The sequence below is a fragment of the Parasteatoda tepidariorum genome, chromosome 8 (assembly GCF_982258835.1).
Source record: "Parasteatoda tepidariorum strain Cologne lab strain chromosome 8, Ptep-v5.0, whole genome shotgun sequence".
NCBI classification, from domain to species: Eukaryota; Metazoa; Arthropoda; class Arachnida; order Araneae; family Theridiidae; genus Parasteatoda; species Parasteatoda tepidariorum.
Window position 1 is genome coordinate 12,812,906 of NC_141762.1, and position 22,322 is coordinate 12,835,227.

Here is a 22,322-nt window from a genome sequence, read left to right on the forward strand (position 1 = left end):
TCAAAGAAAACCATTGTATTAAAAAAAAAATATTTATAATGCAAGTATGGAAAAAATTTTGGTTCTTGAACGGTTTCGTTTCTCTTATAGTAATTCATTCTATAAAACAATTTTTTTTTTATAATGCACCAATAGGAAGTTTTATTTCTAGTTCATGTGTGAGGTAAATGATATTTATATGTATAATGAGCAACATCAAACACACCAAAAAGATATCACTAGATATTGTTTCTTAAAAACATTTTTTTTATTATACATAAAAAACAAACATAAAATACACTAAACACTTTTTAATTATGAACTGTTTTTTTTTTTTTTGTAGCACATTTCAATCTCAATTGCAGGTTGCCATATTACAAAAATGCAATTATATAGGGAAAATTACCCAAAGAAGATGGGTAGAATATAGTACATAGAATGGGTATATAGCTATTCCATGATTGAATGTAAAATAACAATACTATATACTTTGTTTTATGAGGGAAAAGTATGCAGAGAAAGTTAAATTTAAAAAATTTTTTATTCTGAGAACATAGTGGAAGAGCATGTTAAATGGCAATTCGAAAACACATTTTTTGATTTTAACGCTATTTTTCGAAGCTCTGTCGCCAAGGAAAATGAAAAAAAAAAAAAGCCATAGTTTAAGTGCCTTACACTTGAAGCAAGGCGATGATTTTAAATAAATATATATAATCTTGCCGCGAAAAATTATCTGGGATTTAGCACAGACAAATAACTTATATATTTTAAAAGTTATTAAACTTTTTTAAAAGTCGCCAATTTGACGACGTTTTTCCACCTAGATGAAAATTATCAAAATCACTGTTGTATTCTCAGTTTTTGCAAATTTTTATGAGTCCAGGTAACGCTTTTCATTTTTACAAAACTGGCTTTTTTCCATATGGACGTTGTGCGCCATTTTAAAAATAAGCGTAGACAGCTCTGGCTTTAGATAGGCTAAACTTGTCCTAACAGTTATAAGTAAGGCCCGGATTTTGATGACATTTGCATTTTTTTGCATTTCTGGACATTTTTTGTCTTTTAGAGCATTTTTTTAGATTTATAGGGCATTTTTCCTTAAATTTTGGGGCGTATTTTGCATTTTAATGCATTTTTTAAAGTTTTCTGTTAATTTTTTCCAATTTTTATTATTTTTTATCAATTTTCAATATTACACTGGCTTTCAAACAATGAAGAAAATCTATAGGATATTAACAGGTGAAGCAAAATCTTTTCAAATTGAAGAAGAATTGTCAGTAAGTGAGACCGTCTTTTTCAAGTACACACCTATAACATCAGTAGACGTTGAAAGAAGCTTCTGCAGGAATGAAAATTTACTTTCAGACAAGAGACGCTCGTTTACATTTCAAATTATCAAAAAACATTTAATAATCCAATGCAATTCTGATATTTAGTAATATTATGTTACTAATATTTTGGTGTTATATCCATCAAAGTTTCTATACAAAAGAAAAATATTTTGGTGTCAATATATTTTCCTTTTTTTGTTATTTTAGGATATAAAACATATTTTTCAAACTTTAGTGAACGTAGAACAAGTATTGCATTGCTTTATATTTTGTAAATGACTCATAATAATTTTAAAGAGCAAAACATTTTTTTAATTCAATATTTTTACTTTATTTAAGGCAATTTTTGCATTTTTAAGGGCATTTTTTGCACTTTTTAAGGGCATTAGTTGAGATTTTTTAGGTCATCAAAATCCGGGCTCTAGTCATAAGTAACAGTTGCAAACTCTCAGCAGTTACAAAAATAGCATATTATTCGCAAAAAAGCATAATTTCATACTACGACGGAGCCTTCGAAAAACAACCTTAAAACATCTTAAGGTACGCTATAAATGAAGAAGGTTAGTTTATTGTGGTAAGTCCTAGACGGGGTAGTTTTCTATAAGATGTCAATTGTTTATTTATGTTTCTATACAACGTATATCAGATTTTCAAAAACTGATTAAAATGCCATTCAATGTATTCTTTAACTATGCTTCCGCAATATAAAGCTAATTTTCAGAAATGCATTATAATTTCACTTAACCTGTTCTTTCACTTAGTATATGACAATTAATTTGGTTATAGCCATTTTTGAAGTTGTTTAAAAGAAAACATTAATGTCAGAATGCTTAGTGGAAGAACATGTACATCTTGAAAGAAACTCAAATTTCTATTTTATAGAACAATTTATGTTCCGATATAAATAAAGTTAATTTGCTTGTAGTAGACCATAACATGTTTACATACCAGAAAATGTCACTTAACATACTCTTTCCCTAAGATCTATAATGAGCTCAGCCAAGTCTCTAAAAAACAGTTCTTAATGGTTCACATGTTCTACTACAGAGTTTAGAACATGTTAAAATTTTGGAAGAACATGTTAAGCGACTTTCTGATAGTACACAAATTCTTAAAACACTTTATGTTTCATTACAGTTTAAGAATGTTTACTTACTTATAGCTGCTAAAAACATGTTGTTCTTATATTGTGAAATTTGAGTATTTTTTAAATGCCACTTAATATATTCTGAAATCAAGTTCTTCAGTAAACAGTCAAATGTCTGACTCACAACATGTTCTTCCAGAGGTTTTAGTGGAAGAACATAGAAAATGAAATTTAAAATAATCTCTAACTCCCTATTTACAACTAAAGATAGTTATTTTAATTATAGTTGAGCATGTTTCTATACCAGGAAATTAGTGCTTTTAAAATTCCACTTAACATATCAAAGATTTTAGTAGAAAAATATGTTATGTCGACTCTCTATATAAAAAAAAAAGCCGTTGTTATTGGTAATCAACAATTTCCAGATGTTTCTGTACGTTCTTAAGCTGACATTTGTTAAATCATGAAAATGGCATTTAACATGTTCTTCCATTAAGCTCATTCATTGTATGTTGATAGGTTTTTTTAAAGTTACATAAAAGTAGAGGGGTCAACTTTTATGTAATTGCCCGAAACAAAATTCTCTACCCGGAGTTAAAAAAATTTTTGAACCAAATCTGGATTGTCATTTAAAATTTATCTTCACCTAATTTTTTTTTTTTAAATTTTTTCTAAGATTTTAAATTTCGTTTTCAACTGCAATAATCATAAATGGTTGATTATATAACTCACATTTATATGAGTTTGTTACTTGTAGAGATGTCACCTGTATGGATAATTGTGAATTTAAAAAAAAAAAAAAAAAAAAAAAAATTTAATTATTGGATACATTTTTTCAACTTCGCACAATTTCCTTTTAGCAATTATTGAGCAAATTATGTTTATTTTATACAAACTTTATCTGTTTATAATACCGTTTACACATTTCAGAAAATTCTTTTTTTTCCTTTCAGAAAATGCGGTTAGTTATATTTCTGGCATTTTTTTTTTTAAATGGTAAAATGTGGTTATTAGTGACATGGTTAGATTAAGGAGTATGCTAAGGTTTCGAAATAAAAAAAAAGTAAATAAATACATAATTAACGTTTTTTCAAACTATTAAGTTATTAGCTTGATTTTAATAATAGCAAAAAAACTCAGATTTAACATAAGAATATAAAACTTAAAAGAAACATAATTTAAAAAATATTAATTTCATAATAATATTAAAGAAAATCTTAAAGCTATTTAAGTACTTCAGATACATTAGCTGTACTCTTCCCAGGGAAAGACAATTTTTTTTTAATAAAATGAACTAAATAAACTCATTTAGGTGAAAAAGTTATGCATCAAAGCGAGAATCCTGTACTTAAAATTTTTTTGGCTAAATTCAGTGGAACAATAAAACAAGATGGGTATGAAACAGTACAAAAATACAACAGGAACAATTTTAGCACCAGACAAAAACAACTTATGGACAATTTATTAAATCAATAATATTAAGATATACTCACATGTATATTTAATTGGGTAATTTAATTATAATCGAGCTGTATTGCATTGTATTATTGTGAAATGAATAATAATTCTATGGATAAATTATACCTGAAATTTATTAGAGTAAGCTTTTAAAAATTAAATGAAACGCAGAATAAGTTTGTTTTTCCTAATTGTTGGAACAAAATCTAATATCCGAAAGATACTTAAGTCGTTTAATTAGAGTAATGGGGAGCTTCCAATTTGCAATAATCTATCCCTAGAATAATTTTTTTAAACATATTTTCATTTATAGTTATTTAATTAAAGGGTTAGAACAAAAACGTGGATCAGATTTATGAGTTTTATTTCTTACATTCTCAAAACCTCTACGGAAAGAAAAAAATCATTTGCTCCAAAATAAATGAAGGATGCCAACAAGTATTAAGCGCTCGAAACCGACGCTCTTTGTCAGGAAGTGAATGATGATAAACAGAAATTGGTTTGAAGCAAGAATATACACTGTGGCCAACGAAAAAAAATGGAAGGGAAATTAATGGGGTACTAAGTAAGATTGGCTTAGTGTGGATGGTGTTTTCAATATAAATGTAAACAACAACCATCTCGAGCTCTCGACCTGCTCTACTTCCGGTTAGAAAGTATACAGCTACTTACTACAGCGTATTCGCTCAGGCGATATTTTCAAACAGATAATTTTGTTTTTAATAAAAGAAATAAATTATATAATTTCTGAAGTCAAATTTGCTGTAATTCATAAGATATTTAGTGATTCTGTTGAGTCTCAAAACGCAATGATCAAGTCGTGAGCCACAATACACCGAAAACAGAAACCCGGAAGTATAGGCAGTAAAGAGCTCGCAGCGCACCCTAGTGTAGAATTGCATCATTCTAACAAGGCGCGTCGTGTTCGAGCCTCGAAACAGGTCTTTTTTTTTTTTTTTTGACAGCGAACATATCAATATATGATTCACCATAACTTTCCTTTACCAATTGTTTTTTACCTAAAAATAATGTATACAACTTTGTAGAATTATTCACACAAAATGTTCGTAAAAGTAAACATTTTATTGAAACTTAAATATAGTTGCAACAATTACTATTTAAAAAAAATGTAAAATAGCTCAAATTAAATTAAAATTGCCGATTTTAGCTGCATACGAAAGAAAAACTTGTCATCGATAATCTGAAGCAAAACAAGATATCACTGACAAAATAATTAAATAATGTTTAAAAATAAATTTTATCAACTATACATTTGTTAAAGTATAAATATTATAACTATACTAAAATGATGATATGCATGATATTAAGTAACATTTAAAATCAAACAAGAGCTAGGGGGAAACAAAATACTAATCAAGCATGATGTAAGTGCTAAAAAATATGCAATTAATTACAAACAAAACTATAATATAAAATGGCAACAAGATTCAAAAGAGAGTCATTAAAATAGTTTTAAAATTAGTTTTCTTAAAAATGGAAACTCATTCTTAAATAATGATTACATAGGGTGTTTTTTTTTTTTAATTATTTCTATATGTTTTTAAGACTCTTCGTCAAAAATGAAGACAAAAAGTACGGCGTAAAGGGGGGGGGGCGCAAAATGATGCTATTAAGAGAAAATAAAAACTTTTTAGAAACCTGAAAAATTACAACTTGAGTAAGAGGGTGCATTAAAATCTGTTTGTTTGTAGATTTAAACTTAAAAATGTTTTAATAATCGCCTTTCTACTCTTCTCTGTTTCCTTCCGGCAATCAAACTGGTTTTGATATTTTCAGCCCACGTGATTCTTCAGATTAATCAAACATGCGGTTCGAGCACCCATCTTCCACAATTGTGATCAGTTATACTGTTTATAAATATAATAGAGGTCTCAAGGTTACACGATTTAGACACTATTTAGACACTATTTCCCCCTCTCCGTTACTAAGGTTTCGTCAATAGGTTTCGTTTCAGTATGAAGTTGGAAAATATGGCATGAGGAAAAAGAAAAGAAGTAAGATTTGCCGAAACCATGGTATCGGAGAGGGGAAATGAGTGAAGAGTAGGAAAATGGCATAACTTTGAGACATCTATTTTATTTACTAAGACAATCAATTTTATCTATAAAATTAATAATATAAAATAATATTAATAAAATAAATAATATAAAATAATTACCTATTTCATTTATAAAGACTATATTAATTTTCTATCGCTAGTGGTGTATAATTTTTGACAAAGATTCTAAAAATATATATATATATATTAAGAACTGTCCTTACAGAACACCCTGTAATATTTTAAAGAATAAAAACACGTATTTAGAGAACAATACGAGATAAGGAAATTTCGAGTTTTTAGTTTTCACCAAATAAATCCACCGATTTGTTCCAATTTCATTAGTTTTCATAATCAGATTCAAATGACATTCAAAGAGAACATAAAAAGAAAAGCATGGCTCGTTTGGCATGATTCCATTTGGACTTCCAACGTGTACAGTTCTTTTTATTGCACCGATGTACACAGCATGTCTGTACAATGATATCAAAGAAAAGCAATAAATAGTGAGAAAGAAATTGAGGGGGTGCTTAAGTCGGCTGTGAATCATGTACAGTCACTACCGGCTCGTTTCTTGCAGAAAGCGCCTCGCCTGTTGTCCAGTTCAGTGGATGTTGACATAGCTTTATGGGGATCGTAAGGGACAGAACTTTCGTGGGGTGCGCGGGAAAAAGTATCTACAGTGGTAGCTGCCGATGTACGTAATTTTGAGGAGGATCTGATTTTATCTAATCGGGCAAACGATCCTAAAGAAGTTCCACTCCGTCCAATTGCATTCATGTAATCAGCAACCAGCAATGTTATTTCCAATATCTGTAAAAACATAAAAATATAATTTATGGTTGATAAATAAAATGTAACACATACACAATATTGTAGAAAGATTATAATGGAAGAAAATAATTAATTTAAGATTGTTTAAGTATCAAATATTTAACAGGAAGTTGAATATATAGTTTTATGCACATACTTTTCATAATTAAGTATCATGGTATCAAGTTTTCGACGCGCACTTTAATGCAGTTGTGCATCAAATTTATAACATAAATTTTAATGAGGTTGAGTATCAAGTATTATTCACTTTCATGCATTATCAATGTAACAGAGCATCAAGTTTTCAGCGTGTAATTTTTTGCAGTTGGGTATCAAGTTTTATACACGTACTTTTACGCAATTGAGTATCAGTGTATCAAGTTTTCAACATGTATTATGTGGTATCGAATAACACATTTTTATTTTAAGAACTTTTATGCGGTTGAGCATAAGTTAACGAAATGTAATTTTTTGCAGTTGGGTATCAAGTTTTTATTGATGAACTTTTACGCAATTAAGTATCAGTGTATCAAGTTTTAACATGAATTATGTAGTATCGAATCACACATTTTAAATACATACTTATGTGCCATTTTTATTATAAGAACTTTTATGACCTCTTTATGAGGTTGAGTATTAGATTTTCGAAAGTTAATTTTTTGCATTTGAGTATCAAGTTTTCAACATGTACTTTGAAGCAAATGAGTATCAAGTTTTCAACATGTACTTTGAAGCAAATGAGTATCAAGTTGTTTGATTAACAATTAATATTCATAAACGAAAATGTGGGGGCGGAGAATAGAGTGTTCAGTTGTCGCATGGGTGACCCCCGCTAAATTTGGGATTAGCCTGCACCGATCACAAAGTCGACCTAGAATGTTCTAAAATGCAAAATAACACTGGGAGGTTTTCCTTTCTGTTTTGCGATTTAGCTTAGTTAAAAAACGTCTTTGCAAAGGAAAGTTTGTTTTAAGATTTTTGATTTGGTCGTTGAATTTGACTTTTTCAATGGATTAAAAAAAGTTAGAGTATTCAAAATAAAGAACAGACCATTAAAAATCGCACATTCTTATAACATGGATAAGATGTTTGACAACAGTGATAAAAATAAAACGTTAATACACGACATACACAAAGAACATAAAAAAAAACAATATAATTGAGCTTAATTATGTTACAGACTTTGGGCAACTCTTGAATTTTAAAACTAGCTCAACTTTTTTTGATAATATTTTTGTTTCTTTTTTTTATTTTTAAAAAGTCTTTTTCATTTCCCCTTTCTACCACAATGAAAGCAAAAAAATATCGCCCCACACCATTTGTTTTACAAATCAAATTTTTATTATTTTGATGAAAAGTCAATTTTATTTAAGAGATTACACTCAAAACAAGAGTCAGAAACAGCGAATGATTTCAAGAAAGATGTAAAACGAGGTTTTGTAATGTCAACAACATCAAAATTTCAATAAAATTACAACTAAACTTATTCATCTTTCCCCCGCGAAGAATAGAAAAAGCATGAGAAATCAATTACAATAAAAAAAAATTTCCCAAACGGAAAATCGATGTCTGAACGTCAGTAACCAATAGAACTTGTGGCGACATCTAGGGAGAAGCGACGCAACGATAAAACCAAGAGTCATTTTATTCTGAATGATCTCTTGAGCAACTCCTTCATTTTGTGAGCATAGCCGCAAGTGCTCAGACGATTGTTTTCCATCACGCACAGTCGCGATTAGTGAAAGGGGATAGGGGAGGAAAAAAAAGAGGGGGCGCAGATCATTGATTGCAGCTGCATAAGTGCTCTCCCCCCAACACGGAATTCCCCCAAGGTCGTTCAATCAAAATGTGGGGAAATTATATTTTGTGATCATCTTTCCGAAAAGAGAAGCAATGGGGGAGTAAATTCCTTTTCTTCGAAATGACGATACGTCGAAAGATCGTTTGCAGTTATAAGAATAAAACCATCAATTGGAAAGATGCTTTAGTTGAAGCTATTTTACTTTATGGATTATCTTTAAAGAGATCTTTATGACGAAGGTTTAACTCTTATTCGGCATGTTCAAAATTTAAAAATACATTTATCCTCCCCCCCTTTTTTTTATTTATTTACTTCCGAATTTAAAATATTACTCTTGCTGTCACATCCAGCAATTATGGATAATTTTAATGAATTAATTGCACAATTTTAAAAAAGGCGTGTTCTAAAAAATGCAGAAATGACTGTTTTAAAAAGAGAGCATATTTAAATATTGCATCTGGAAGAGTGAGATATTGCATATTGTATTGCACATGTTTTTCCTAAGTATTTTTTTTTCGCTGAATCAAATAAGGTAAATAACAGGTCTGTAGAAAAAACGACTTCAAAAGTCTAAGAGTTTTATTTCTTAGTCAAAAGCTATATTTTTTATGTATTAAACCATCATAACTTCTAAATTATTAGTCAGATCGATTTGGTTTCATTTAATTCAAAGGAACTAAAAGGACACGCATAAAAATTTGTTCAAAGTTTCTCCTGTTTAATGGTGAAAATGAGGAGGAAAAAAAAAAAAAACTGTTCACGAAACACTTTTTTTCGTTTATAACTGCCTCATTCAAAATCTTAAGCGAAAAGAATAGTACTCTAATATCCAAAAAAATTTTTGAAATCGTAAATGATTATTTCGACTAGAATAGACATTTTTAACTTATACATAATTAATTTGGAGAATTATTGAAAATCAGCATTTAAAATTTCATACATTCGAACAAAAATTAAAGTACAGTTAAATAGTCTTGTTAAGCTAGTTAAAAATATAACTTGGCATTCCTTTAAAAAAAATAATTTTCTCAAATATTAAAAATGTAATGTAACAGAAGAACAACAGAGGAAACAATATCACGGCAATTCTTAAATCATGAATAATGACTAAGCGTTACAAAAACACTTTTAATTTCAAAGTTTATTCCCTCTATTAAAATGTTAACATATTCAGTTAACAATTTAATACAGCATTCTTACTCACAAAACAAATCAAAAAATGTATTTAACGCGTGGCTATTAAATATTTTTAAATTACACCATTAAAAACGCAACAAAAACATCGTTTAAATACACTTATTAACAAGCAATCGAGGAAGCAGTAAAAAAAAAAGGGGGGGTCATTAAAGTTCAGTTTTCAATCTAAAAAATTAAAAAGGGAGAAAATCCCATTAACTCGTCTCACCGACAGATATAAATAAGAGTATGACAATAATAAAATTAACTTAAAATAAAACCCAGAAAAGATTGGGGGTGATGAATGCAAATTCTTCAATCTCCTACACCCCCGCGCTTATTTATTTATCGCCTGCGCCTTAATACTACAATTCGGCGAGGAGAGCTTCACCCATTTATCACCACTCTCACTTCCCATTCAAAAGGTCGTACCACGCGATCACCATAATTTCATTCCGTCCCACCCCCGCCTGCCACCACCCACACACACCTCCGCTTCGATCATCGTTTGGACGGAGGACTTTTTTTTTTAACGATGGCATTAGCAAACAAGAAGCTTCCTAAAGTTTTAATACATCAACAGGGACCGAAAAAGGGGGGGAATGACAAAGATGGGCATAAAGTTCTTTCTTCAATCGAAAGCGTGGGTGGATGTCGGGGGGGGGGAAATATGGGTGGATTTCCGCTAGTACAGATATAATGTATTGAGATTTATAAACTTTTTTCCTCCCTTCACCCCTCTGAATGTTTTGTTCATAAAATGGGGATCTTTATTAGGGCGGTTTTTAAAACAAAACAGACTTTGCACCGGCTTTGTTTATGCGTCTTTAGTAAAGCCGCGTGGACAGTGTTGATCGCAATTTATGGCAATTATTTTTTAAATTTATGAGCCATTGTAGATTTTGGATCTGCTATGGGACTCATTATTTTCAAAAATATGTTTTACTACTCATCAAGCTTAGAGAAATATTTGGAAGCATTTTAGAAAAAAAAATTAAGGGGAGGAAAGAATGATTTTCGAATGGGTCAAGCTAACTAGAAATGTCTTCAGTACCTTCTAATTAGTTTAACACTTTTTAGGCCAATAAAGAAAGTCCATCATTTATTGCTCGAATAGCCTGATTTTATTTTAAGCTGTTGGCAACAAGCTCAAAATACTTATAGGCGGAGGGACCGTTCACATATTACGTAAGAATGCTTTTGGCAGTTTCGCACTTTAGTCTTGTCTACAAAAACAAGTAAAACACAAACCCCTTCCCATAACTCATTATAGCATCATCCCTTTCAGGTTCACAACCTCTTTAGCTTTTTTATTTTATTTATTTATATTTTATTTATTTATATTTTATTCATTTATATTTTATTTATTTATATTTTATTTATTTATTTTTATTTTATTTATTTATTTTTCTGCCTTAAAATTTTGCTGCAGTTACCTTATTCCAGGATTAAATTCAAATAAACGATGTTACGTTGCATAAAACCAGATCTATTTTTCAATTGATTTTTTAAAAAAAATTTGAGTAGAAAATTCTTTACGAATCTTATGTTTTCTTTCTGCGGTAAAAGATCTTGAGCTCCATAATTATAAAAAGAAATTTTTTGCCATAAACTTAACTTTTACATCAAATATTCGCTGTATTAAAAATAGAATGAAATTTCTTTAAAAAATATCTGTTGTAAAAAGACTGTTTTTTCTTTAATTAATAAATGGGATCCCTTTGGAGCCGTTCACATATTACATATAGCATGTTTTTGACGATTTTGAATTCGCCCTCCCCTCTTGTCGGAAAAAATAAGCAAATCACAAACCATCTTCCCATGCTCAGGCAAGAAAATTATAACAAACCCCTCCTTAAAGCCGTGGTGGCTCAGGGTATAGAGCTTTCGTCTTCCAATGAGGGGAACCGAGTTCGAATCCCAACAATGGCTGGTCGATAGGAATTCCGCACCCGGCTCGCATCGATCACAATGCTGACGTAAAACATCCTCAGTAGTAAACGGAGTTTCCACTTTCCAGGAGTTTCCTCGTCTTCTGGATTGTGTTCAAATGACAAGGCTACGGATTTGAACATAAGTAGTCGTAAACCCAAAAATTTGATCGACTGTTCAACGACAGTTACAAAATTAAATAACACCCCACTTTAGCGTTTTGCTTTGAATCTTATAGTAGTATTTTTATTTTAGGATTCAATTCGAATGAAAGATGCATTTTTGTACGCTTTTATACATTTTATAAAACTTAAAGTCGAATATTCTATATGAATCTTTTGTGATTTTCTTCAGCGGTAAAAACTCATGACATTCGAAATTCTTCAATTAAATTATTCACAACTCTTTCTTTCCCATAATTTACCTTTCGTGTCAAATAAGAATTTTTCCATTTCTAACTTCCTTGCATTTAAAAGAAGAAAAAAAATGAAAATAAGATTGATTTTAGCGCCTTTCGTTGAAAAAAATATTACTCATACCTACCTCCCCTTATGAGCAAAAATGAGCAAATCATAACCTCCTTTCGTAGGTTAGGTGCCTTAATTTAAAAAAAATGCCTGTATTTCGACAAAATTGCTAATTATATTGATGCTTACTTGTCTAAACCCTGAATTTTTTTTATGAAACATCGAACCCTACACCCATATGTCCAAGTCGCCCAGGGTAAACAAATAAAAAGCTAATCGATAAACAATTGGGGGTAGTCTATTATTATATGGATATTCTCAATTTCGAATATCGTTTTGTTCTTGAAACAAATGGAGAAAAACGAGTTTGGTTTCCCCTCCCACTTTCCTCCTTAACAAGTTAGAAACAGTTTGGCTGGGGGAAAAAGAGGGGAGGGAAATAATAGCGAAAAGTGAATACACAAATAACATTGCGGAAGTAGGCGAAGAACTTTTATTTATTTTTAAAACAGCAACAGATTTTTCCCTTGTCCCATTCTAGCCAAAGGGCGTGAAAGTAAAAACAGATATTTAATAACAGTTAATAAAAGTATGAAGCAATGTTTGAAAGTTTTTTTTTTTTTTTTGGTCACAACAATTAAGGAAGTGTCTTATTTTAAAGCGTGTCTTTCAATAAATATCGTTCTCATTTTTTAAAGCAAAAGTTGAGTACATTGCTTTACATGAGATATATGTTGATATTTCAAAGTTTAACACAAATTAAAATTATTACAACTAATTGGAAATGTCAAAAGAGTTTTGAAAAATAAATCATTTTGTTAAAAACACATAAGTTTAGAATATAAAATAAGAAAACGATTCTGAAAATGAGAATCGTTGCTCTAAAAACGTTGCTACTGAATCGTTTGCTCTAAAAACAGCGCACCCCCCCCCCTGTTCCATCTTATTCCTTCAAAAATCCTTCTTTCACTCGAAGAATTCAATTTATTTCCCCCCAACAACAATATTTTTTTTTTCTCAATACTATCACAAGTTGTCACGTACACTCCTTTTATTTGTCATAAGATTCAATTAGAAAAAATATTTTTGGAAAAATAAAGCGTGATTTTAATAAACCATAATCGTTCCCTTATCCGATTACATGATATATGAATAATAACTTAAAATATTATTCAGTGCCTTTATCCTTCAAATATCAAATCTTCAAATATTTCTTCGAATCTCTTAATTAAATTTTTGATTATCAAAACCATGACCTCGTAGCCTGCACTTATACTCGTTTCATTTGTCATAAGAGTATTAAATTAGAAAAAATATTTTTGAAAAAAGAAAAGAAGATAAAAAACAACATGATTTTAATAAATAAATAAAAAATAAATAAATAAAAAAAGCACAACATAAACGTTCCCTTTATCCGAATACATGATACATGAATACTAACTTAAAATTTTATTCATTGCCTTTATCCTTTAAATATTAAATCTCTAAATCTCTTAATTAAATTCCTAATTATCAAAACTATGACCTCGTAGCCTGCACTTAAAAAATAGACTATAGTTCGTTCACCAGGAGTTGTCACTTGGCTCCTCCTTCATCACGTGGTATCCGACGATACTATTTCGCTATTTTTGGGAGAAGGATGTGGGCAATCCCGAACAAGGTTGCGATGTGGCGATCGTATGACAAAAATACTTATTTTGCAATCTTTATGTGCTTCTCTTTTAACATTAAATATTTCATAAATTTAATATTTCTCTCTTTTGAGTGAATAGTTTGTCCTTTTTGAGAAATTTTGCTGGGAAAACAGCAGTTTTTAAATTTCAAATATAAATTACCTAGAGTAACAAAAGGTATAATAATAGATGATAAAGCGACTGTTAGCGTTTGGCGAGCATTAAGGGTTGTCTCAATTTCAAGCGCGGAGATGTTTATCTTACTCCAGCGCTGAAATGAATTATGCGTCCGAGGAGGTCAACACCTGATGAACGAACTATAGTAACATGGATATCTTATATTTCAAGTACAGAATTTTAATAAGCGTTCTATTTATTTTTGCCATTTGTTAAATCAAATTTCCAAGAAAAATATATCTCATTCAGATCCTCAAAAGATTTTTGAAGTGAAAGTCGAGTATTTAAACAATCGACCAAAAAGGGTGACAAAATAAAAGAGCGATAATTGCTGGGCTTCGAAAAGGAGAAAATATCGAGTAAATTAATTAATAATGCAACTAGCGTCATAAACTTCCCTGCATTTTCCCGAAAAGATTACGCCAATGCCAATTTCACGCCAAGAAGTGACTTTTCCGGAAAAAGGAAGAATAAAAGGAAACACACAAAATCGATTTTTCCTGTTAACAGGAGAAGAAAGTCCTAGACTTAACCCCCCCACCTACCACCGGAAGCATTTCAGGCGCAGAGGGTAATGTATTTTTCAAGAGAATTCTTTGGAACTTAAGAGAATGAAAAATGTTAAAATTATGACATTTTGTTTCACGCCAAAAGAAAAGTGTTTAATAAGCTTAGGAATAAATGATATTTTGTAGCGTTTAACTGTAACTGCTAATGAATTCTATTCTTTAAATTCTATTAAGTATTCCGATTAAGAAACGCTTTAATTGGAAGCATCGTCATTTAATTACTCACCTAATTAAGTTAAATGAATTGGATATTGAAAGTCGGGATACGCTAGCTTTATACCAATAAAGTTTAATTAGAAAATCGTAAAATATTTGCTTCTTTTTTCCCCCCCATCTTTATTCAAATACACATACGTTTATTGTCTCGAGACACAGCGTTCAATATATTGGGAAATCACTTGCTACAATTTTAGAACACAAAAATTCTATTTTAATATTTTTCTTTTTGTATGCATTAAAAAGTAATTGTCAGAGCAAAAATTTGATTGGATTTTTCCTTGTCTGAGTTTTTAATTAAAATGAATCGGAAAAGTAAGAAATTCGATTCGTTTGGATGCTTTATTTTATAGCAATAAATATTTTATTGTCTCAGTCAAGTGAATTTTATTTCCCGGTCAATGTGTGAAGAAATGCACTATAAAAAAATCCTGAAATTAAAATTTATCATTTTTTAATGCAATGATTAAAAATAACTAAAAATATTAAGTACGTTTAGTTGAATTTTTTTAAAATATTGTATCGTATTTATGAGTTTACTTTCAACAAAACTACTCAATAAAGAAGTAAAGTTTATAAGCTAATGAAGTCTATAAGCTTCTAATAAAGAGTAATACAGTAGGGAACCGATTATCCGGAACGATCGGGACCATCGCTATTCCGGATAACTGATTTTTCCGGTTTTCTGAATCGCTACAAAAAGCCGTTTTTTTTATTGTTAAACCCAACTAAAAAAAAAAATTTTTTTTTGGAAATAATCAAAAAATAAGAAAAAACGATGGAGTAATACACTAATGATTATTTCCAAAATGATGGTAAGGTAAACATCTTTCAAAAAAGAAAGAAAAGTCCTAAAATATTATGAGGAACATTTTTTTTTTTTTAAGAATGGCGGGAAAATTTATCGAATTTCGTTCCGGTTTTTTGGTTTTCCGGTTTTCTGATTTCCGGATAACGGGTTCTGTACTGTAATATAAGTAGTAATAATAATAAGGAAAAATCAAATTTTTTCCGTAATTTAAAACATAATATTGTTTAAGCTATCAGCATAGGCGTAGCGCGGGGGAAGGGGTGCACTCTTTCTATTTTAAGTTTTATACATACATTTATATGCAAATATAAATACATGTTTTATTTTATTTTATAACAGCCGACCCAATTTTCGGGGTTTACGACTGCTAATGTTCAACTACGTAACCACGTAAGTTTGAACCCAATCTAGAAGACAAGGGATTTCCTGGATCAAGCATTAGGAGAAACTAGCCTTCGTGGAAAACTTCTTGATAGATCTAATCCGCATTTGCTTTGCATGAAGAAGAAGACCACGAGAACCTCACACGGTTAGTCTGACGGCTAACGCATGATCCATCTACCATTGAAGATATTTTACGTCAGCATTGTGGTCGGTGCAAGCCGGATGCGGAATTTATATCGACCAGCCATAGTTGGGATTCGAACCTAGTTCACCTCATTGGAAGGTGAACGCTCTATCCCCTGAGCCATCACGGCTCCATAATACCTATTTTATTTTATAACCGTCGTTGCACAGTCGACCCAATAAAAAAAATACGTATTAAAAGTAAATATGCCTATATACATAAAACTTAAAATAAACGAACAGTTTTCTAAGAACAAAAAAGTGTGCCCTCTCTCAAGCTACGCATATGGTTATTAGTAAGGCCCGGATTTTGATGACATTTGCATTTTTTTGCATTTTTGGACATTTTTTGTCCTTTAGAGCATTTTTTAAAATTTTTGTTAATTTTTTTCTAATTTTTCTTATTTTTTATTATTACACTGGCTTCCAAACAATGAAGAAAATCTCTAGGATATTAAAAGGAGAAGCAATATCTTTTCAATTTGAAGAAGAATTGTCAGTAAGTGTGACGGTCCTTTTCAAGTACGCACCAATAACATCAGTAGACGTTGAAAGAAGCTTCTCCTGGTATAAAAATTTGCTTTCAGACAAGAGACGCTTGTTTACATTTCAAAATATTAAAAAAAAAATTTAATAATCCACTGTAATTCTGATATTTAGTAATATTATGAGATGGAAGTTGTTAGATTCATTTAAGTTTCTATACAAAATGAAGATGTTTTGGAGTCAATATATTTTCCTTTTTTTTGCTATTTTAGGATATAAAACATATTTTTCAAACTTTAATGAACGTAGAACAAGTATTGCATTGCTTTATATTTTTGAAACGACTCATAATAATTTTAAAGAGTAAAACATTGTTTAGTTCAATATTTTTACTTCCATTTAAGTCATAAGGCATTTTTAGCGCAATTTTCGCATTTTAAGGGCATTTTTTGCAGTTTGTAAGGGCATTTTTTGCACTTTTTAAGGGCATTAATTGAGATTTTTTAGGTCATCAAAATCCGGGCTCTAGTTATTAGTGATATGGTTGTGAATTAGAACTGAAACAATTCTTTATTGCAGATTTAGATTTTCTAGGGAAAAAAGTCCCTAATTCGACTAACTTGTTTTTTGAATAATGGGTCACAGATGGCGTTGTAATCGCGAAATGAGAAAGGGGTAAAAATTGTTTAAAATGGAAATTCATTGATGATGAAGTCGGCTGATTCATCGTTTCGCTCGTTCATTTATTACCTTAATCTTTAACTGCTAATTCGTTTATTGATTGATTCAATGACTTTGATTTCGCTGATTGGTTTTTTTAACATAGCTGCATATTTATCAATTCGTTCATTCAGTTACTTGATGCTTCATTGATTTTCGTTTGTTTTGGTAATTCGGTGATTTCAATTCACAAATTAGCTCTTTCATTGATTTGCTGATTCGCTCATTAGTTTATAAATTGTTTTGCTTATCAACCGATTCGTTGAATCATTGATCAACTCCTACATTGATTCTACGCAGAGTTTTTCATCATTTTATAAATTTGTTGAATCACCAATAAATCAATTTTGTGTACTTACTCTGTTAATTTAAACGTGCAGTCAGAACGAATTTTACCTAGAAAAAACAAGCTCTCTCCTAATTTCTGGAATAAGAATGCGAAATTACGAGTTCTCATAAATATTTTGATTTTTTACAAGTAATTAACGAGTAAAAATAGAACTTTCCTATTTACGATAACATAGGCAGTGTTAGGTGAAACCTATGAATGAAACCTCGACTCTTTTGTTGCTTAGTATTCTTCATTAGGTTTTTAGATTAAGTAAGTGGCTGCTCAAAAATTACGCACGAAGCATATTTTTGGCAATTTCAGACACTTTTTCCTGGTCAGCAAAATTAAGCAAATCACAAAGTCTCTCCAATGCTTACGTAAAAAATTCGCAACCATCCTAAGGTTTCGTAACAGTTTTGTCTTTCTAATTTTAGGATTAAAATTCATTTTATAATATTTTGAGAAGAATAATCTTTAGGAAACCTTTTGTATTCAAAACTGTTGACTCCTGAATTTCTCGGAAGAAATTTTTTCTTTCCTCAAATTTCAACTTTCACTCAAAATTTGAAATTTTTTATGCAGGGGTTATTCCAGACTTTTATGAAAGGTCCGGTTTCACGAAGTGAAAAACCTACTCAGAATTTTTTAAATTTGTTAAAATAAGGACCTGAATTTTTTTTAAAAATTAAAAAAAATCAGTGGTGGATTCAAACTTTTTGAGAAAGGCCCGTATTTGTGAAAAACTTTGTGTTGTTAATCGGCGTAAATAAGATTGTTTTTTTCGGAAAAGAAACATAAAAAAACATGTATTTCAAGAAGTCTTTGTTGTAGAAACCGTTTTAACGATAAACTATTTCTAGAAGTTTTCATTAACGAACTCAAATTTCTGATAAAAATGACCCTTGTTACGTTACATTTTTATTTTTTATAAATATATATTTTTTTAAAGAAAAAAGAATTGAAGATTTTAATGTCTGACATAAGCATAGAGCTCACACATCGCCCCTTGTCATTAAAAATCAACAAATCATACCCCCCCCCCCGGTAGTTGTTTACATTATATTCGAGGGGTCCCTAATACCTATTAATAATACCCCTACTTAAGCGATAAAAATTAAATCGAAAGTTTGCTACGCTCTTTAATCCAGAAACCACAGCGGATAATGTTCGCTAACAATTACGTGGTTTACATAAACAAACTTACTTTCATCATTTAATACATTTATAAAGGTTGGCCAATACTCAAAATGGCTTATAGCAGCCATTTTTGTTTCTTGTACCAAAACAGAAGTTTACTTCATATATTATTCCGTTTATTTCATCATCGATAATAGAGCAATAAAAATATGATTCTTCAGGAATTACTTTTATCTGCCCAATCGTTCCCCGTTCCGACATCCTGTTGCAACCTAATGGCCTAAATAGTTTCAGAACAAATAGAAGAGAGCTCTATTTGACACCCCACATGATAAACTTTCCCCCGATCCCACTCATAAAATAAATCCCCAGATCATAAAAATCTCCCAAAATCAATGCTCGCTCGGCCCATCAAGATTGAAAAACAGTGTTGAGTGAGTCACACACAGATGATTCAGTCTAGAACCTCCCCCCCCCCTTCACAGGACAAATGATTTGTCAGCAGAAATCAATGGTGTGTGTGTGCACCTGCATTTGGGAGCGGAATATTTGTCATCCGTGTACTTTTTTATACCGGTGGGTTTATTGTTGGCATAAAGAGATGTCACCCCCACTACTGTGGTTGTCATTTCATTGGAGAGAGATGATGCTTGAAGAGTTTTCATTCTGGTACCTCCCGTTTAGAGCGCCACACAGTAGGAAGATACTACACTATCAAAATGGTTAAAAGAGGGTTTCCAAATATGATTAGGACGTATCGACAGACCTTTAATATAGACACAAGCGGCGTTCGCGGAAAATGTATCACCATTCAAAATTTTATTTTATTTTATTTTATAACAGTTGCTGAACAGCCACCACAATTTTGAGTTAACGGCTACCGATGTTCAACGCTGTAATATCAGAATTTATCATTTTGACGATTATTTGTTTTAAATCAGAGATGGCGCTGCCATCGCATTGCTTTTGGTAGTTACCTCCTTCCTAAAAGGAGTAATTAATATTCTAACCGGCAACGAGCAATGTTGTCCAGCTTAAGATCATTTGTTTATGTTTTATTTCCTAATTTTTAATAAATGTTATTAAGTTTAATTTTGGAGTTTATTCAATAGACCCATACACAAGAACCGCTGATACCACAAACGCAGTAGCCTTATAATTTTGAACCCAATTCAGTAGGCAAGGAAATTCCATGATCAAGCATTGGGAAAAACTTTGCCTTCGTGGAGGACTTGTTGATAGATCTAATCCGCATTTGCGTTATATGGATATGAAAACAGCGAAAACCTCCCACGGTTAGTCTTACGGCCAGGGGACCCATGATCCGTCTACCACTGAAAATATTTTACGTTAGCACTGTGTTCGGTGCGAGCCGGATGCGGAAGTCGAATCCACCAGCCATGATTCGAACCCAGTTCACCTCAATGGGAAACGAACGCTCTATCCCCTGAGCCACCGCGACTCACCATTGAAAATTCATCACTATTACTAAAAAAGATAAAATCCGCCTCTTCAAAGAAAGTTAGTATTTTTCAAATCCTCCAGAAAAAGAAAAATGATTTTTACGCCTTTTCATACCAATGCAAGCGCGCAATTTAAAATTACATTTGCAAGATTTAAAATCACACATCGCGATTCCTATTGACGCGATTTAAGATCAGGCATTGTGTTTCGTATTTTCATAATTTTATATCGAACATCGCATTTCTTATTAACGTTATTTAAAAGCCCCTATCATGATTTGTTTTCAAGTGATTTCGATCTAAAAATGAAACATCGGGATTCGTATTCACGCGATTTTAAAATTAAATGTTGAGATTCGTATTCGCGTGGTTTGAAAATTACGAATTGAGATTCATATTTACGCAATTTAAATATATAAATAAAATCTCACATCGGTATCTTTATAAAAACGTTCATGCCATTCTGTGGATAAATGCTTCCTACATACTTTTTTCCTGCTCAAATTTCAGGTGTTTTTTCAATTATTTTAAAAGTACTTTTGCACATAAAATTCTTTGGATTTCCGTTTTCAGCTTTTTTCTTTCTTTTTTTAATCAAACTTATCCCTACAGTATGAATCAATATAGAGTTCTACAAAAATTAAACATTTCAAAAAAACATCCTTGGTTTTCAAACAAATTTCGCCAAAATGAGGTGGTGACAGTTAAAGTTAATTAAAATTTTCTACCCTCGTCTGCTCTCCTCAGACAGTTTGAATTTAGTTCCTCGATTGAAGACCTCTCACGGAACTTAAGGGTAGTGAATAAAATTTTCATTATGGGCTTTATTTCGTAAAAATTACGACCACTCGGATGATATTAAATTCCAGTTTAGAATAAAATCACTTGACATTTTTCATTTGTTTCATCAACTCATAAGAAAGAGTTAAATATTTTCACTCGCAAAAGTTAATTTCAACTAGCCTCAAAATGTGTGATATTCAAATACCCTGCAGCAATCAAATTTATTAAATGTGACATTGATTTTGTCTGGCAAAAATGAAAAATAATAAACTATAAATGTCAACATAGTATCATCATGTCGTGAAGCTATTAAAAGTTCGCTCGATATATTAAATTTCTTCCACCAGCCACATGGGGGGTGGTCATAGTTTGAAGCGTAGGTTGCCGCCCACGCCATAAAAAGAGAATAGAAAGGCCAAAGTTACCATGAAATAGAAACCCTAAAGGTCAAGTATATGTTAGATGATGCAAACGGCTATTCGTATACGAAATTTTTTTTTTTCCTTTTTCAAATTGTATTTATATTTATTTATTTTTAGTAACGAAGTTACAAAGCAAATTTCGTTTTCATGGAAAAATCTAATGCAGAACCTCTTTCCCAAACAATTACAATTATTGACAGTGCTTAGCAATAACAATCTGTTTTCTGCATTCAGGATACATAAAAGTCAGATCACCCTCCCTACATTTATTTCTGATATATTTACAGAAGTCTAAGTTTTTTTTCTTCCCAGCAGAATGAAAAAAACCTAAAATACACTCTAGAACAAAAAAAAAAAAAAAAATCGAAGCACCAAGAACGCACTAAGACGCTCGATCAGCTGGAATGATGCCGACTGGGGACGTATAGTCTTTAGCGACGAATCCCGCTTCCAACTGTGTCCTGACGATTATCAAAGACGTGTTTGGAGACACACAGAGCAGAGGGAAGATCCTGCCTTCACTATTGCACGCCACACCGGCTTTCAACAAGACATTGTGGTCTGGGGTGCCATTTCCTTTGACAGCCGGACCCCTTTGGTCGTCATTAGAGGTACACTTACTGCACAGCGGTACGTCGACGACATCCTAAGACCTATTTTGCTACCGTTCCTTTTGCAGCGCCCTGGGCTGGTTTTTCAGCAGGGCAATGTCAGACCACATACGGCACGTGTTGCAAGCTTGTGAAACTCTTCCTTGGCCTGCCAGATCACCAGATCTCTCTCCCATCGAGCATGTCTGGGATATGATAGGAAGGCGATTGCATCTGGTACGGAATGTTGATGACCTCGTTCGACAATTGAATC

At 31.4% G+C, this 22,322-nt stretch overlaps 1 protein-coding gene across 2 annotated transcripts in view; it reads right to left on the bottom strand.

The window, feature by feature from the left end:
* Positions 1-6,195: 6,195 nt before the first annotated feature.
* Positions 6,196-22,322, bottom strand: part of LOC107440829 (uncharacterized protein CG43867) — a 93,578-nt gene continuing 77,451 nt past the window's right edge. For both annotated transcript variants that reach the window (XM_087149855.1, XM_087149856.1), the window contains exon 32: positions 6,196-6,727. In XM_087149855.1, the coding sequence (XP_087005981.1) occupies positions 6,461-6,727 (267 nt within the window). In that variant the 3' untranslated portion in view covers positions 6,196-6,460. The remainder of the gene's footprint in view (positions 6,728-22,322) is intronic.